The sequence below is a fragment of the Nannospalax galili genome, unplaced genomic scaffold, assembly GCF_000622305.1.
Source record: "Nannospalax galili isolate Female #2095 unplaced genomic scaffold, S.galili_v1.0 scaffold929, whole genome shotgun sequence".
Taxonomy (NCBI): Eukaryota; Metazoa; Chordata; class Mammalia; order Rodentia; family Spalacidae; genus Nannospalax; species Nannospalax galili.
The window spans coordinates 139,833-159,017 of record NW_008359591.1 but is presented as its reverse complement, the minus strand read 5'-3'; the positions used below and the strand labels follow the sequence as shown (position 1 = coordinate 159,017).

Sequence of the window (19,185 nt, the reverse complement as noted above, 5' to 3'; positions counted from 1 at the left end):
TGTACATGGTTCTCTCCCACGAGTGACTTGCACAAGTCAGTAATAAGTTTAACTAAATTCTATAGAGAATCTGTGGCATGTCCAGCACCCAAACCCTCTACTGATTTGTTGAGAAAGCAAATATCTTGAATGTTTGTCATGTGCTGGATGTTGTTACCTGGAAGAAATAAAATATAGTAATGGTGCCAGAGCCTTCAGCTTAAGGGAAGGCAAGGGTAAATAAGTCGTTGTAGCTTTAAGTGCTGTGTGTTGTAGAAGTCTGAAGTGTGCAACGTAACAAGAAGCTTATGGAGCAAAGGGATAGTAATTCCTATTTGGAAAACAGTCAGATTTGACTTTTGAGCTGAGTCTTTAGGAATGAGTCCGAGTTCAGCAGATGGAGAAACACGAAAGGGCGTTCTAGACTATTGTAGTCATTGATTTTTTCCAATTTTTAAATGTGCTTTGCAGTTTTAAATATTTGTACTAATTCCATCTATTTTTATGATTCAAGAAAAATGGAATGGATTTTTTCCCCAGATAACCACCTCACTGCAAGACTACGTCACTTGTATATGATTTTCTTTTTCTTTCCTATCACAAGAAAAAAATGCTTCTTAAAATGGTAGGCACAGCCCCTTGTTACCCAGTGCCTATGCCTCTCTACCATAATCAATGCCAGTCCCTTGATAATATTGCCCCGTCTTTGTCTTGACACATGGTACACTTCCAGTGGCCGAATAATTTGCTCCCAACTCACCACACTAGCTCCATTCTTGTGTTTGTGCACTTAGTAGGTCCTTCTGTACTTAGAATGCCTTCCATCTGTGCCCACCCACTCACTCACTCTTGGTGGACACTGTACATTCTGTGCCTCCCCAGCCTCCCCACTCCATATCGTCAGCCATTTATTACTATGCCTACACTGTCATGGAAGAGGTGGTTCTTGGGAATAAAGGGAGGGCTGTTTGACACAAGTTGCCATGGGTGGAATGGCTCCTGCCAGGGCTGTGCTCTTCCCAGCAGCCTTAGGCACGGAGCAAGTCAGTGGGTGGAGTCCCAATTTGCAGTTAGCATCCTTGGGACACATTTGATCCTGAGACATGTTTCATTTCTTGAGATGACTTTCTTTGCCATCTTTAAAATAATTACCAACATTTAAAAACCAGCAAGTTTCACATTAAAGTTTTCTAAATGAGTGTAAGGCAGGGCAATGTGAGTAGTCACAGCTCTCGGAGGCAGTACCCCCTCACCCCCTTCCCCAGCTGTCTGCATGCCTACTCCATTTTTTAGGATTTTCCCTTGACTCCTCCCGACTTTCAGGTTCCTGTCCTTAGTTTATATGATTTAAGGTTACAATGGAAAGAACAGATACAGGAGGAGGAAAAAAGAGGTGGGAAATTTAAAGATATTAGAAAGATCAGACTCAGGTGGGTTCGGGTGAATCACCACAGATTTGGGGCTCCTCTATTTAAAAAAGGTCCCATCAGGATGAGGCCCAGGCTTGGGAGAAAAGTCAAAATCTAGGAGTAGATGACTCTGTGAGGTTGAAGAGTATGTGGAGTACTGGGAGGATGGACCATTTTCATCTACAAGTAGGATGCATGACTTCAGAGACTTGGCCAATAGAATGAGTCCCTTAACAGGGACAGGGGAAACAACAAGGACCCTGGATCCTGAAGGATCATGTGAGGCCAGAGTGTTGAAACTTCTTCATCTGCAACCCCTGAAGCCTCCCAATTTATATAAAATAGAGAACAGGTGTTGAATGCTTTTAGGTTTCAACCCCTATCCTAGATGTTTCTCATGTATCAGTTCCTTTAATATGCAGAGCAGTCGTATGACATACAGACATTTTAACCACCTCCATTTTCCATGTGGTTCACTTGAGACTTAGAAAGAGTATATAATGTATCCAAGCTGCCAAGGTCACATAGATCCTAAATAGACAGACACTATCTTATGTCAATGTCCATTCTGTGCCTTGGGTAGAAATCAGAGCCACAGAGAAGGAGTGTTTGCGTGAGTGGAAAACCACAACATGGGCATGACCAGTGGTTACTTTGGAGACTGTTGACTTCCTTTCCATCCACCACAGGAGAATAGATAAGTGTGAAAGATTCTCCGGTCTCTCTGGAAATACACGAATATGTTTAAGGGAGAGCTGGGCAGGTGTAAAAATATTTGAGTGATGTATTTTTTGTTGATGCACAGATGATAGGTTTGGTTCCTGGGCTTCAGTTGAAGGGAAGGTTGATAAAGAAGGCAGGTCTCTGGGACGGAGCAGTACTCAGAAGATGTATATTCCTCAGAAGATGAGAGACAGTACAATCCTGCACTTTATGCTGATGATAAAGATAAGAGGTTGGAATTGACTGCCCACAGGGAGCCAAGTGGATACTTGTTTAAAGTCATCTGCTTCAGTGCCAGCTCAGACCCCCTGATGACTCTGGAGGCCTGAGGAGTGTGTACAGACCCAGCAGTGGAAGCTGAGCTTAGTGGATTTGTTCAGATGCCATCAGTGTTTGTTTGTCATGTATCCCAGGGAGAGGGTTGAACAGCCTGCATCTCATTATGCCCTCCTGTCCATTGCCCTCCTAAACTAACTCCCTGAACTGAAGCTAAGACCTGAGCATCCAGCCAGCCTCATGTCAGCTGCCTGTATATTCTCAGTAAATAGTTACAAAATGATTATGTGTTTGTAGACAAGTGGATTCCACACCCCAGAGCATCCATTTCTAAGGCAGCTGGTGATCCCAGGCTCTGGAATGAGAATAGTTTACATTGCTATTAAAGCATATTCTCAGGGCTGGAGAGATAGCTCAGCGGTTAAGAGCACTGACTGTTCTTGCAGAGGACCCAGGTTCGATTCCCAGCACCCACATGGCGGCTACGAACCGTCCATAACTCCAGTTCCAGAGGAATATGAAGCTCTCTTCTGACCTCTGCAGCATTGCACGGCATGGGTGCACTCACATACATGCAGGCAATACACTCTTACACATAAAATAAAAATAACGAATGAAATATTTTTTTAAAAAAGCATATTCTCTTGGGCTGGAGAGATGGCTCAGCGGTTAGGAACACTGGTTGTTCTTGCAGAAGACCCGGGTTTGAATCCCAGCACCCACACGGCAGCTAACAACTGTCTGTAACTCCCATCCCAGGGTATCTGACAGCCTCTTCTGACCTTTGTAGGCATTGCACAACACAGGTACACTTACCTACATGCAGGCAATACATGCATACACATAAAATAAAAATAATTTTTTTTAAAAAAAAGCATATTCTCATGTCCATACCCAGTCTTCCTCCTTTATGTACCAATTTCTCTTCTTTCTTCTTTGTCCTGACTGGTCCTCTGGACATCTCTCCCTCCTGCCCTGCCAGAAAGAAAACACCAGTCCCTTACTTCAGACCTAAGGAAGTAGAGGCAGAGCACCCTCCACTCCTGGGATGGGTCAGCTTTTCATATCTGTGTCAGACTGTTGAACTAGACCAGGGTGGTTGGGAGTGCCTTCGGGGTTCCAGCCCTACCATTTTCAACAGGGACCCAGGGATTATTTTCATCTGTTTCTGGGCCTCTGGTTAGCCTGTTGCCAAATTTGGCCTCCTCAGGCCTCTTTCAGGCCTGTCTCAACATTCCTTAGCAAGTAATACATCAAGATAGCCATGTGTAGAAAGCACCATTGCTCTGCCCTCACCATGCCAACTTGCTGTGAAATACAGTTCTAGAAGAGGACTTTATAGCTTTTACGGGAACCATGTGGACTTTATAGCTTGCATTTCTCTACAGTGTATACCACTTTTCTCTCAGATTTGCAACTTGGGCTTCCTGGGCTATGGGCATTTTTTAGGAGGAAACCATAATTGTCCCTTGACAAAGCTGGAACGAGAGAAACCATGACTACTTTAATGGCATACAATAGACTTTGCTATTCTTATTAATATTAGTTACCTGCTTGTCCTCAGTGAGAGCACATCCATCAATTCCTCCTCCTAGAAAAGCAAGCAAAGCATAACAACCACAGAAATCCAAGCTGCTTTCCTCCTGTCTCTGAAGAGAAAGTGGTAAGGGATATGCAGTTACCTGCTGCGTTGGGAACAGCTCCCTGTAGCGGGGAAGATGAGTGTTGGACAGCAGTGCATGTTTCTCGGGACTGGCTGTGACTCAGTGATGAAGATTCAAGGAGCTCATGTAGGGATTAGCTGGAGAAAGGGTGAAGTAGGGTCAGCAGTCCTTCAGGGACTGATAAATCTCCTCAGGAGAGACGGGAGGGAAATTCGAGCCTGAGAAACTTCCATAGAGGGCTGTACTGTTTTCCAAAATGGTAGTTAAACCCTTCGATGTCAACCCTATTTCTTTTGGATGTTTTATTTGCAGTCTTTTTGTCATGTTGTCCATTCCTGGAAAGAGGTAAGAAATCGAATCAGCAGGAAGATAGAGCATCAGATTTAATTAAATTTGAAGCTGCTTTTTATAGCGTAGGATTGCACTTTATGTGTCATAATTTCCATTCTTGACAAGCTATTTACATAATTTGGAGTCCTAGTAGTACAAGTGCTTTAAAGCTTCTTGTCTTCTTGTTTTCCAACTCAAGAGAAACCTTTTCCCACCTGTAAATAGACAGAGATGCCTCCCCTTCTGAAGGCTCAGGCATTCTATTCAGATGTGGAATAAACCAGTATTGGAAGAAATCTCTTCCAGAGAACCTCACTAATTTGGGCTTGTTTTTTCTCTAGGACAAGGACAGAGACAAGTGTGTCAGGGAAGATGTGCTGATAGTATACAGCTTCAGATTTCCTCCTCTGAAGAGATATCACTGTTGGGTACTGTTAGAATGACATTTACCCTTGGGGTGCTGGCTCCCACCCCAGGGCACATTCCTAGGGCACTCTTGTACTTTGCAAAGAAGACTGTAGGGCTGGCAGAGGACCCACTTCCCTACAGCTTCAATGTCAGCCCCCCCTCCCATTTAGTGTCCTTTAAAGTTTCTTTCTTCATTCATTTTAAACACACACACACACACACACACACACACACACACACACAAGCACCATTGATTCTCTAACCTAGCTTTGAAAGGTCTCAGACCTGTCCCATGATACTGGGACTCTAGCTTCTGGTATGCCACTGCTTCTCCTGCATTGTCCAGGGTTATCCCCTGCCCCCCAGGAAAAAAATTGGAAATATGAAACTCTTATAACCCAGGAAGAACAAAAGTTACAGGGACGTAGGTTTGGGGAGCGAGGTCTGAAGGTTGATAAGATTGAGGGGATGCAAGAGGAAAGAGGAACAATTGGATTTAGAAGTGACACAGTTCTGTCAGTGACAAGCAGTGAAGAGAGCAGCGCTGATGGGGATGGGAATGGCAGCAGTAGGATCATGGGATTGTGTAGCTAGAAGAATGCTTATTATGACTGGGTGTCTTACTTTATGGGTGAGAAAATCAACTTTCTGAGAACTGAAGTGGATTGCTAGTGATTTCCCATTTTTCTGATGGATGACAGTATGTTATTAGTAAATAAGTTGTGTTTTTCTTCCATCACTCCTAAGAAATAACATTCAGAGCAGTCCTTTTAGATGATGGAGAACAGTACTAACAAGCATCACTCCCATTAAAATGCTAAAATCAAGTAGTACCTGTTCTTCTCAAATGGAAAGTAAGATTTATACCCTGGCGGCTCAGCGTCTGCACATCTAGACACAAGGACCCTAGAAGATGGGTTCCTGGAGGGCTCAGGCAAGCATGTTCTATAGTTCCTCCTCAGATTGGTCCTCAAGTGCAACACTTGAGTCTGCATTGTAAGAAAATCCCATTGTCTTTCTTCCACATACAGATTTTGAAAAACATGGCACCTATACATTCTCCACTTCAAATGTTAAAAAGTTTAAAAATAAAAACGGTGCATGCTCTAAGCTCTAACTGAATAACGGTGAAAAAAAAATGTTGGTTCCAGATAATCTATTTGGATGTCATTGCTGCACATTTTTGTATGTAACACAAATAAGATATCCCCTCTGCACTAAAGGAGTGACTCACAGGAGATTCAGTATGATTAGTATAATAAGCAGGTCCTCTACAAGAATTAGGTACCCTGTGTATTCTTAAAGGTCAGAGGAGAGAAAATTAATCCTGGTTTTTTTTTAAAAAAACTTTTTGTTACTGAGCTTTTAAAATTTCATATAATAGGGCTGGAGAGATGGCTCAGTGGTTAAGAACACTGGTTGTTCTTGCAGAAGACCCAGGTTCAAATCCCAGCACCCACATGACAGCTAACTGTCCGTAACTCCAGTCCCAGGGGATCCGACAGCTTCTTCTTACCTCCGTGGGCATTGTACGACACGGGTGCACTTACCTACATGCAGGCAATACACGCGTACACATAAAATGAAAATAATAAATATATTTTTTTAAAAAGGAAAAAAAATTCATACAATATTTCCCACTCACATCCAGACCCCCCTCCCCAATCCATGTCTCCCTTCCCCCACCATGAGGGAGAATATAACTTACATACAACCACTGGGTGGGCTGACTAGACTCTAGTGGATGCATTTACACTAAAGGACATTTAGGTACAAACACCTGAAATGAATAGGACTCAGCATGTAATCTTGGTTGTTTTTGACCATAGAAATTCTTTTGGATGTTTGGACCTGTGGGCTCTTTTGCCAGGGCCAAAGAGGAGGCAGGAGTTGAGGCTGGGTGGGCATGTGAGCTGTGGTCTGTGTTGACAGGAGTGAGGGCTGGCCATTGTACTTAATGAATGGCAGATTGCCATTGGTGATAGACTGAGAACACACAGAGCATCCAGTGGAATGTGGAAGCTGAAAGATACACAGAGGCCAGACTTGTAAACCCCAATAAGCTGTATCCAGGAGCTTCGGGAATGCCTGGGACCGTGTATGTAGTCCAGGAAGCAAAAGACTGGCAAAGAACAAGGATGCACTCAACTGCCTGTTAGCCAGAGACCCAGCAGTATGAGGCTCCTAAGGAGGTGAGTGCCCTCTAGGGGTTTCTGTGATTCCTGAGTGCTGTTCAGCATTGCACTCAGGCACTCAAGTTGCTCATCAGGTTGAATCCCAGTTCCTACTGGCAGGGGGCACAGGGGAGATTAACCAAGTCCCACCTGGCTACAGCCGTGATTACATTATACAAAAATTTATTAATGTGGTACTTAGATTGATCATTATCTTAATACTGAGGATAACATTAGAAGCTTTTTTTTCTGACAAATTGCAAATACAGGTTGCTTCTTGTTTAAAGTTAAAAAAGAAGCCTTAGGCCTCTTATGATTCAGTTTATATGAACTGTCCAGAATAGGCAAGCCCACAGAGGCAAAGCATACATCAGCAGTTGCTAGGGTCTGGGGGCAGAAGTGGGGGTGGTTGCAGAAGTGGGGGTGGTTCGGAGTTCTGCTTGAGCTGATGAAAGTGTCTTGATCAGAGTGCCAATAGTGGTTGTGCAGTCTTGCAACTGTTAAACCAGTGTACAGGATCGTACACTTTAGAAGGATAGCTACAATGTATATGAGTTCTTTCTCATAAAGCAGAGGCTCACTGCTCAAAGTATCCTCACATAGCTCTGTCTGGAGGAGCCTGTTCAGCTTTCCATCTCGAATCTCTGCCTGTGTTTCTCCCTTTCTTTTGTATCTAGTTTATTATTTAATATCCATTCTTTCTTAGTTTCCAATTCTATCCCATTTTATACAATGACTATACACAATGGGTACAAAAAGAGCTTGTGACCCCCAAAGCAGAGGGAGAGAAGGTTTCAGATAAGTGTGTTCAGAAGAGCTGATGCCTGAAAGACAGCTGACATGTGGACTAGACAAGGAATGTCTGGGAGGCAGTAGGGCAAGAAGCACAAACAATAAAGCAAGAGCTTGCCTGGAGAAGAGAGTTATTATAACATAAGGAAAATGAAGGGAAATACAGACAGACTGGGGGGGGGAATTATATGGAAATCAGGGTGTTGAGTGCTAGGCTGAGACACTAGTAAATCAAACAAGGAGAAGAATGTTGACTGTGGAAGTGAGTACAGGAACAAAGCAGTCGGCTGGGCGTGGCAAGGCCTGAGTGAGGGAAAGCAGTGCAGGAAATTGGGGAGGGGTAGTGATGACATCAGCCTCTTTAAGCATCTGTCTCATGTTAGTTTCTTCTGCCCTTAATCCATCTGTTTTCTCTTTTGCTTTGCTTGCTCCTTACCCAGGGGCTGGGGTAGAGGGGAAGGGGAAGATGGGGCGGGGGGATAAAAATGAGGAGAAAAAAGGTGGTGAGGACAAAGTACAGTCTGTATGCTTCAGTTGTTCTGTAATTCAGCATTTCCTCCACATGACTCAGAAGAAAGTCTTGTTACTTCTAGCAGAAAACAGAGAGAACAGGAAACCCCATTTAATTTCACCAGTGTCTCACTGTACCCATCTATAAAGCGAAAAATGCTCACTTAAGCCAGGGGTCTGCAATAATTGCTACCTGACAGAGTAAACGTAGACTGTCCGGCAGCAGGTAACTCAGGTGAATTGTCTTTAACTATATGAAATAAATGGCTAACTGTTTGGCCATTTTCAACCTTCAAAAAAAAAAAAAATGGTAGTTTTGCAAGATTTAGACCTAACAGCTACCCAAGAGGTATCAGACCTGAGTCCAGATATTCACCTTTTGGATTCCTTCCTAAGTTCTTTCATGAAAGTGCTAATTTTAGGCTCCAAGGAAGCTCTCAGAAGTCAAATGATGCACTGGGTAGGAAGTGCTCACAGGGGTTAAGTAGGCAAGAGGCCAGGAGCCAGGAACAAATCAGCTTGCAAAGATCATGGCTGTTTGCCAACCAGCCATTCTAGGCTCGGTAGTCAAAATTCAGCACAAAGGATTTTACTTTTGTAAATGGGTTAGTTTTTCTGAGTAGTTTTAGGTCATCTGCATGGTGCTGATATGGTTTTCTAAAGATAATAATAGAGGCATTTAAACATTGGGAAATAGGGCAGAGGTAGGGCAAACTGAGTCATAGCTTTTGATGGGGTGTGGTTTCCCACAGTCCAGCAGAGAGTCTAGCACAGAAGTGCACTGACGTCCCAGGACAGATTGCTGAAGTGTTGAAGGACACCCGAAAAGCTGCTTCTTCGGCAAACATGTACCCGTTGGTATTTAAGAATGATTCTCCGCAACACAGCAGTAGCCAAATGTGAATCTAGGAAATATGTAAGAAATAGGTGGCTGTTATTACAGGATGCTGTCAGTTGTGATCACATCTGCATATGAGAACCAGGGTACGCCTCTCAATGTGAAGAATTTACGTGGTATAGTGTCAAATGCAGTAATGTGAGCAACACACCAAACTATCCTGTCACAGTGGTGGGAGTATGTGCTTAAAACTGCAGTGGCTAGGCCCTTAAGCCTGAAGGAATAGGAATACAGAAAACCTTACCAGATACTAACAGGCTCGCTCACAGTACTCAGCTCTAAAAGGTGATTATCCTGCAAGAATACAGAGCTCCTAGCTCAAGTCCCATAAAACAAGCAGATGTTTATCTTAAATTGTAGGCAGAACAATTGCAGTAAGACCTTAATGAGCTAACACCGTCTTCTCCCAGGAATCTAACCATCATCCTATGTGGAGGAACCAAAAGGGGTGGAGGGGGGATCATTTTCATCCTTCCAGTGGTTTTAATGGTCTTTGGGACAAATTTTAACTTCCTTTCATGTTCCACAGTTAACTGTAAATGTCATTGACTCTCTGGGCCTGATTATTGAGATATTGAGGACAACAAGCGTTTTAATTTATTAAGAGCCAAAGAACAATAGGAGGCCAAACCAATCACTTAAACAAGAAAGGAAAGAACAGGATTAATGAATCAATTACAGTTCTTCCCTGCTAGGAGTGCTCCCTTGCGTGATCTTGACCCCCATCCACACACTTCCTGCCAACATATCTCTCTTGGAGATGTCTTTCTTTTACTTCTTACAACCTGGCATCTTCCTCCATCATTCTCTCCAGAATTTCACCCATAGTCTGTACCCAGGGGTGTCCTGGGACAAAGGGTTAGTGGCTCCTTCCCTGCTACTGCATGTGTACGCTGAAACCTAGCTGCCAAGGATCTCATTTCCAAACTTTTAATTTCATTGCAGCACCTCTAGTAATGAAGTTTCTCTGTTTAGGCAGGTTTCACAGCAGAATTGAATCAAGGGTGATCAAAAGTTACAGGTCATGAAATACCTTATGTATGCATGTAGCAATAGATGACATGCACATATGGTTGCTTAGAGAGTTCAGTGGATTAAGACTTTTCACTTCTAAGACAACTGTTACAAAGTCCATTTACTAAACCTTGGGCCCCCTAATTATAGACTTCAATCTTCAATCGCTTTTGTATATTGCATGCAAATATAAATTAAGTATTGGTCAAGAGGAGGGTGCTCCTAAAGACTACCATACTGATAAGGAAAGACTGAAAAGCCAGTAACTTAGAAAGAAAAAGTAATAAAAAAAAAAACCTCTAGAGAACACCTACCCATCACTAGCAGCAAAGTTGCAGTCTGGGGCACTTACTAGAGGGAGCACTCATTCCCTGACATAATGTGTGCATATAGAGATGGCTTTAAGTCATTGTCAGATATTACAATCAGTACCAGCCTGGTTAACTAAGAAACAAGGGAGTGCCTTTTAGAAATGTATCTGCCAAATGGGCAAAGTTTAAATTGGGCTATAGTTATGAGCTGTAGTTATTTGGAAAGCATCTTAATGGTAGAACCCTTCCCCATTCCCTTACTGTGCCAGGTAAACCAAGCTGTATCAAGTAGACCAGGTACTTGCCACTTTGTTTGAGGTCTCCTGACTTCTGTGTTGTTGTTTATTCATGGGGTTTTCCTTCCTTTTTCTTTGGTTTCAGATGCGAGTGTCTCTCTGGCTTATGTGGTTTCCCCGTGTGTGAGGTGGGATCCACTCCCCGCATAGTCTCTCGTGGAGATGGGACACCTGGAAAGTGCTGTGATATCTTTGAATGTGTTAATGGTACGTGGGGTTTCTCTTGTTTTCAGAGAGTGTACATTTGTTCTGCAGAGGAGGAGGGAGGGTCACCTAGCCTCTGCTGCCCATTACTGAGCAGGGAGCATACTCAGGAACATGCTGAGTGTCACTCAGAAATGCTTAGGATCTCACCATGCAACCAAGACAGGATGGGAAGACAGGATGGGATTGGAGACTGACTTGAGCAGATCACGTGGATACGTCAGAATTGTACAAAGTTTGGGGGTTTCAGAAAGAAGAATCATAGAGCCCATTACTTCCCTATCCCTTATTGCTGTTGAGAGATAATCTGACTAAAACCACATAGAAACTAGCACATGTTGAAATAGAAAAGAGCCTGTTCTTCCAGGTCACTGTTCTCCTAGTTAGGGAGAACGTCTTTGATCAGTGTTTGGGATCAGTGTTGGCCTGCTTTAGACTTTACCGTCATGGCCTCAGAAAAGATTCTCCAGTCACAAGAATCCTTCAGCAGAACCTGCCTTTCACTCATACCTTTCGCAAGGGAGGTTGGTATTTGATGACTTGGTATTTATTAGATTTAGATGCTAACAGAGAGGACAGCCTGACACATGTTTCTCAACTGGAATTTTCAGGGGGAAAAACTAAAACAAGTTATATATCAGCAGTTGCATGGAACATAATTGATACCCGGACATGGATGAAACAGAAATAGATTTGAGCAGATAGAACAAAATTACCCATACAGAAGCATAAGTATTAGCTACTGCCTCTAGGAATTTGGGCTCTGGAAGGCCTGCATCCTCACTTCTGAGGTCCCCCTTCACCACACAGAAAAGCCATGCTAAACTCAAATCCTGTTTGAATTGCGATCTTGTATTTTTTTGGTCGAACAGTCATTTGTCGTGTTGCTTTGGTTCGCACTGAAGAAACCCCAGCATTGTAGCTTTGTGGTCAAGATAAACCTCAGACCAGATGAGCTCAGTTGAAGATCGCTTCCTCCCCAACTCGCTATGTAGCTGAGGGAGGCTCATGGTCTCCCAGGGCCTCAGTTCCACAACTGTAAAATGGAATGAGTAATACTGAAATGAAGCGATGTAGTATATGTGAAATCCCCGAATTATGCTTCCAGTACAAACAATCTTTCTTATTCAGTGTGCTCTCATTCTGTCCACACTCACGGAACACTGCTCTGGAGATTGGTGGTGGGTGATGGAGACAGTAAGGCTAAGCATCCTGATATACAGACCTTATAAATAGAAGCATACAGGGAAGGGTTCGGAAAAAGTTCCATGTGCTTAAATCTCTTATAAGTGTCTCCCATCACTCCCGTTACCACCCAGCCAGTAGTTTTGTCTGTTAAATACCAGCCGATGGACAAGCAGACCTTTTCTCTCTGGCTCTGCTCAGTGTGATTTATTGTAGGTGATTTTCTGTGAATGCTTAACTTTCACTGTTTTCTGTGAATACTTAACTCGTGCCATAATTCTTGTACCACTCGAGACAGAAATCATCACTCCTTACCCTGGGCTTGCAACTTCTCAAATGTGCTCTTTCTCAGTGCTGTTTCTGAAAGAACACTAATGTCTCTCTCAATCTGTAACATGAACTGTTCGAAGAGCAGAGACTATCTCATCACCTCACGTCTGTGGATGTCAGTTTATCATGGGTCTCACAGAGGCTCCCTAGATGTTCCTGATTGAGCAAGTGAGAGATCTGATTCATACATCTTTCTTTGCTTGAGAACATGTTCCCTTGTTACATGGAAACTCAGGGAAGGGTCACTTGGCAGGAATGCCCCATGTCTCATCACCCTACACTTTCAAATCTTGTCATTTGTCTCCAGGAAAGAACGCCTACAGTGAGAGAAATTTGCTCTTCGTTTCATTGGGAGAGGAAAAGCGCCCATCTTCTCTCTGGCCTTCTTGATTCTAGAAACTCAAGTACCATGCCTTTCTATCAGGACATTAACTATATATCTCTCTCCATTCTGACATTCCTCCTCTAATAGCTTCACCCCCTTTCCTGTGACCTCAGTATCAATCTTCAGGGCTTAACCTTATTTATAGGCACTTTTTATAGGACTTGGATCTTGGGAATAGGATTTGCCCTCTGCCACAAGAAAACATTGAGACAGCAAACCAGAGTTACTGTGTTTCTTATGATTGTTTCTTTCTTGTAAGTTTTGTTGTATTATCTTTGCTTTATTTAATGCCTGGCTATATAGTTAGTGTCTCTTATTATACTGGTCATTGAGTTGTAGAAGTATAGTAACTATAATTCTATGAGAACTGAAATTCTACAGAATGTTTTTAAGAAGAATTTGTCTTAGCTATATCTTATTTAGACAGATGCATATATACATACACCCACATGTATTTATATGTTAATATGAGTATTTATTACTCAGCTCTTGGAAAAATCTTGTTCATGACACAAGGTTATCATTTATAAATCATAATCAAAGCTTCATTGTCATGACTTAGAAAAGCCAAGGTCTATTCTCTCTGTCTCTCTGTTGCTCTCTCTATCACTGTCTTGGGAGATAGAGGGAAGAGGGGGAGAGAGAGAGAGAGAGAGAGAGAGAGAGAGAAACTTGCTTATCCACAAGGATTTCAGCCAGCTATACAGTGAGACTAGACTTAATAACAGTGGTTAAATATTAGAGAAGAGAATAGCCGTAGGGTTGTCAGCAAAAGTTGAAAGTGAAAATTAAACAGAGTGCACACAGGTATGCAGGCTTATAAGTGTCTTTGTAGTTTATATAGTTGCCAGAGTTAAATAATCAGATTTGCCCCCCAGCTTCCTGTCATTAAAATGTAGAAGGAGATAGGGTCAGATATACAGTTCTTTTGGGGGGCAAAAGGCTGGACAAAGGCACACGTGGTTTCTAATGGAGGTTCCTCACATGGAAATTAAGAAGAAAGCACAGGTTGATAAAGAAAGCTATGTGTTAAGTTGCTTCAACACTACAATGTAGAAACCTGCACCCAGTGGTGGTTCTGAATAAAAAGCAAGGTATTAGTACAATTAATATCAGTTGAAAGCAGTTTCAAGAAATCAGAAAAACACAGCTAGACAGATGCCTGGAACACTGACTTTAGATCCTCACTTAATTGTTCCAGAGACCCCAGTTGAGGAAGGAGTAGATTGATACTAACAACACCAACCACATGTGCAGAAACAGAGTTCTGACAGCAGGACTTGGCTTCTAAGCTGACCCATGGGCTTATGTTATTTTCTAAAGATAAAAATTAAAATGAAAATATGAGTTATAAAAATACTCTCAACAGAACTCAAGAACTCCTGAGTTGTAGAAACACCATCCTGGGTGAATAGATGGGAGACTGTCCCCTGTAAATACTCCTTCTCTCTGCACTTGGTTTGGTCTTGTGTTAGTAGAGGGAGAGCAGAGTGGCTGACCAGAAGACAAGTCTGTGATGGGATGAGAGTTGAGAGTGGGGCTTGTGAGGTCGCATTGACGGAGAGCTATGTTGTTAGCAATCAGGGGAACAAAAGACATGATTGAGTGGTGAACAGTTGACCACCTCCTTCAAGAGACAATTCTGTGATGCTCCGGATCAAAAGCAGGTAGATGTTTTATCAGCAGTTAGCTGGAGCTACAGGATAACCTCATGGCCAAATGGGCTTGTCTGCTCCTTTGTGTCCTAATTCTCCCTATCACCTTACACACGGCCCACCTCTCAGTCTGTAGGCACTGGTGGTTGAGATAAATAGGTGTAGAATGCAGAAGTGATCAGTGGTCATGCTCAGACATATCAGCTTCCCAGTGTGTATGCATAGGCACCTAGACAAATAGAATATTTGGTTTGAGTGACATCATTGGTAACTGACTCTTCCAGCTTAATTTAGTTATAATATACTCCCCAAGAATGTTAATGGTTTAAGCTGTGGTATTAAGATATTGGATACACACCAATTGAAGCTACCTGAAATAGTTTTAGCCATATAATATTTGATACTAACAGTAAACTCAGGAAGGCCAGGTATAACTTGTGGCTAGTTCACATTCAAAGGGATCAGAAGCTGCCACTGGCATAAAAGAAAAAGAACACTGTCCTTTTCCCAGAAGTGGTGATAGGCAGGGCAAGTACAAGAGGATCACTTGTGTACACAAGATTAGTCCAGGGCTGTTTCAGCTGGGTATGAAGTACATTCAGAAGAAGGAGACAAGATGTAGAGTAGCTTGTGTTTCTAATCTGTCTTTGCATCATTCAAAATGCTCGCCTGTCTTTGCAGTGCTGTATTAAATCACAGTATTAAAGTGCAGAGTTTAAATGAACAGTAATACGTAAGAGTCTCAATTAAGATCATGATATCTATTCAGACATGGAAAATGTTCATAAAAGTGGAAATGGCCATACACTGATCCTGACAGAGCTTTCTGGCAGGCATTAACACGTAAGATCATTCACAAGAGATCCACACCCAAAAATCAGCTTTCTCATCTTGTAGGATGTTGGCCTAGAAAACAACCTGAAGTATGTTCATAAAAAAACTGATAACTAACCACATCTGTTAAGAATCCCCTGTCTGTATGACAAGTATGCTCAGTAAGGTTCCAGATGCATGCATGGTGTCTGCCAGAAATGCAGAGAATCCAGTACTCTGGAAGAAATACTCTGTTCAATGTGTACCTGAGCACCCGTTGTTCCCACCGCCTTATTAAGCTAGTGCTTAGGAGAGGTCTTTTGCAGTCCTTTCTAAGTATTGGCCCCTTTCCCCCATTCTGAAATGTTTGCTTGGCGTACCCTGGCCCAGACTTGAGCACTTGGTAGACAAGGCACTTTCTGCCCTTCAGGTACTTAGGAAGCCCTTGTGCCTTATCTTTGTAATTCTATCAGTCTGCTGTTGTCATGCTGAGACATTGTCAAATTGCCTCCATCCGTCATACAGTTGTCACTCTTCTGGCTTTTGGTTCTGTGTTCATTGACTTCCTGGACCACTCACTCCATGGTGGAAGGAGACTAGTGGCAAGGAATGAGCTGTCCCCTACTGAAAGGTTGAAGAGAAAACACAGCACAAGTGGACCTTTGGGGAGCTGACTTTCCTGTTTGCACACTTGCTATGGAGTTTCTACATTTTAAACTTTCCTTTTGCTAAAATTGATAGACTTATCAGCATCTGCCAATCAGTATAATTTGACATGCACTAGCGCTTACTAGCAGCCTATATCACAAGCCTCTTTTTTAAAAGTTTCGGATTATTACAAGGAAAAGAAGATTCCAGAATGTAGAAATAGAAAATTTAATTGCTAGACACAAACTCATCTAGAAGTCACTAAAAAGATATATTTCTGTGTCTGTACATTCCAAAGTCCAAACTGTCCCTTCACAATACCACTTCTGTTCCATGTCCACTTAAGTCACCCTTTTATAGAGGAGAGTCACAGTCTCCTCACTATTCTGAGGTTCACATCTATCCTCAACTGGAAAAAGTAATTAGTCATTGGTCCTAGAAGACCTCCATTAACATTTAAAAAAAAAAAAAACCTTATTAATTTCTTGCAGCATTAAACATTTCATTGTACTGATTTTTGTTTTTTTTAACCCAGAAAAGATTGTAGTCAAGGATTGTGTTTTCTGGACTGTAGTTTTGGAGACTCTCCATCTCTAACCTTGACCGCCTTCCCCCTGTGCTTTAACTGGTGACACCTAGCTTCCTGATTCTCCTGTCAATCCAGTCTCTTCCCCATAAGCTTCTGCACGCCTCATCATAAAAACAAGTCCTAGAGCCAGGCATGGTGGCTCACACCTTTAATCCCAGCACTTGAGTTCCAGGACAGCTGGGGCTACAGGGAGACCCTGTCTCAAAAAAAAAAACAAAAAACAAACAAGTCCTGCAAAAGTTTTGTGTATGACCAGGGATTCCCTCTGTTCTTTTTCAACTCCTGTACCAAGATCTGTGGCATTACTCAGATGGTATAGGTGGTTGACTAACTCAGTGAAATAATGTATATTGATTAGTTTACAATTGTTTTTTGGTTTGACTGAATATTCCCCACTTTCTTAGAGCGCAGTATTTCTCCTTACTCCATAAGCAACTTTGGCTTATTTAAAAGCACAGCATTCTCTCCACGTTTTAGGATTGTGATCTAGCTTTGAGGATCTTCCAGTTCCAGTTCAGAGAAGTAGTTGGCTAAACATGTATAGAAGAATTCTGAGCTATCATGAGAGCCTGCTTTTTAACATGCTATTAGTTTTCAGAACAAATATATCTAGATATCACTATAGAAAGAAATCTGAACATGAACATTACTGTTACTTGTGAGACTTCAGTCAAATCACCTAACTTCTTTAAATTAAACATTCTTCTCTTTAAATTTAACATTACTTATAGGGAAAAAAAAATAGATATAGGGCCGGAGAACGTAGCTCAGTTGGTAGAGTGCTTGCCTAGCATGCAGTTAGCGTAAACTGGGTGTAGTAGCATGTACCTGTAGTCTCAGAACTTGAGAGGTGGAGACACAAGGATCAGAAGTTCAAAGTCATCCTCAACAACATAGGGACTGCAAGAGACCCTGTCTCAAAAAAACAAACAGAAAAAGAGCAAAGTAAAAATGATTAATTGTTCTGTCTTCCCAACAGGGTTGCAAAATCAAATGAGAAGGTAATTGACCTTAAATGCAATGGAAATACAGAGTTCTGAAAGTATTTCAAACATTGAGGGTGACATATTAAGAAATTATTTGGGGACAGACAGAGGTACCATGTAAGCTGTGGATATTACCATCCAAGTTTTCCCCACCTTAGTGATCAGGGAACTTCCTTTAGTTTAGGAATACTTTTTTAAAAATTGTGATTTGGTGGTCTGGAGAGATGGTTCATCGGTTAAGAATGCTTGCTGCTCTTGTAGAGGACCCAAGCTCATTTCCAGGGGATCTGACGCCCTCTTCTGGCATCCACAGGCATTACATGCATGTGGTACGCAGAAAAATAAATAAAATGCTTTTAAAATTAAAAACATCTATTGAGACAGCTACCATATAGCTCATTGGTTTAAACTGTGCAGTGCAGTGGGTGTTAGTAGTTCACTGAGCTGTGCAGTTTCATCAACCTCCCCAACAAATTCCTAAAACCAATTAACATTCACTTCCTATTAGCCCCCCAAACTCCCAGCCCTAGCAAACACTAAACCGAGTTACATAATAATAGTCTTTTGTGACTGACTGCTTTCACTTAGTGTTTTTAAGATCCATTCATAGTAAGCTTCCTTGCTTTCTATGAGCAAGTAATAGTTCATTGTATGGATATACTATTGTTTATTTATCTGAGAATCAGCTAATGAAATTTAGGTTGTTTCTCTTCCTCAGCTCTTTTGAATAATGCTTCTTTGCACTTCTGTCTAAATGCTTTTGCGTAAACTTTGTTTTCCGTTCTCATAGGTCTATGTACTTAGGAGTGGGATTGTCTGATCATGAGGTTTACTGTTTAATATTTTGAGGAATGGCCAAACACTCATCAGAGCAACTATTTTTTAATTTTCCCATTATCAATATAAGATACATAATTCTGTTGTTTCTACAACCTCACCTACCCTCTACCTGTCTTTTTGTTTCATTTGTTACAACCATCTGAGCAGGTATGAGATTGTGATTTGGGTTTGCATTCCTCTAATAACTGATGGCAGCAAACGTCATTTCATATGTTTATTGGCCACTTGTAACTAAATCTTAGTTGGAAAGACCTCAGCTAGAATGTTTTCCATTTTCCAGTTGAGTTACAGTTTCTGTTATTCAGTTACGAGCTCTATATACATGTCCCTTCTCAGTGGCCATTTGATAATACTTTCTCCAAATCTGTGGAATGTCCTTTTAAACTCTCTGTATGCCTCACTGAGAAGCAGAAAAGTAGCTAAGTCTAATTTACCTGTGTTTTTTTCTCTGGCTTTTGGTTTCATATCCAAGAAGCCATTGCCTCGTCCAGAGTCACAAAGATTTGCTCCTGTCTTTTCTTCTAAGAGTTCTAGAATTGTCATTTCACATGTGTGTAGATCATAGCTCTGACATTCATTTCCAGGGAGTTTGTATATGTAACACAAAGGAGTTTCACCTGTTAGTAAATCTATTCATACGTTTTATGGCGCCTGTCAACTTCGGTACCTAGGTGAAATTAAAATGTAAGAAACATTTAAACCCAGATCTATTAAAACGTAAGATAAATTAGAAAATGGGAATTATTCTTTTGTAGCTCTGGTTGGA

General features: G+C 41.9%; 1 protein-coding gene across 2 annotated transcripts in view; it reads left to right on the top strand.

Moving 5' to 3' along the window:
* Crim1 (cysteine rich transmembrane BMP regulator 1) overlaps positions 1-19,185 on the top strand; it is a 192,886-nt gene that overhangs the window by 103,144 nt on the left and 70,557 nt on the right. For both annotated transcript variants that reach the window (XM_008823363.3, XM_008823366.3), the window contains exon 5: positions 10,870-10,991. In XM_008823363.3, the coding sequence (XP_008821585.1) occupies positions 10,870-10,991 (122 nt within the window). The remainder of the gene's footprint in view (positions 1-10,869; positions 10,992-19,185) is intronic.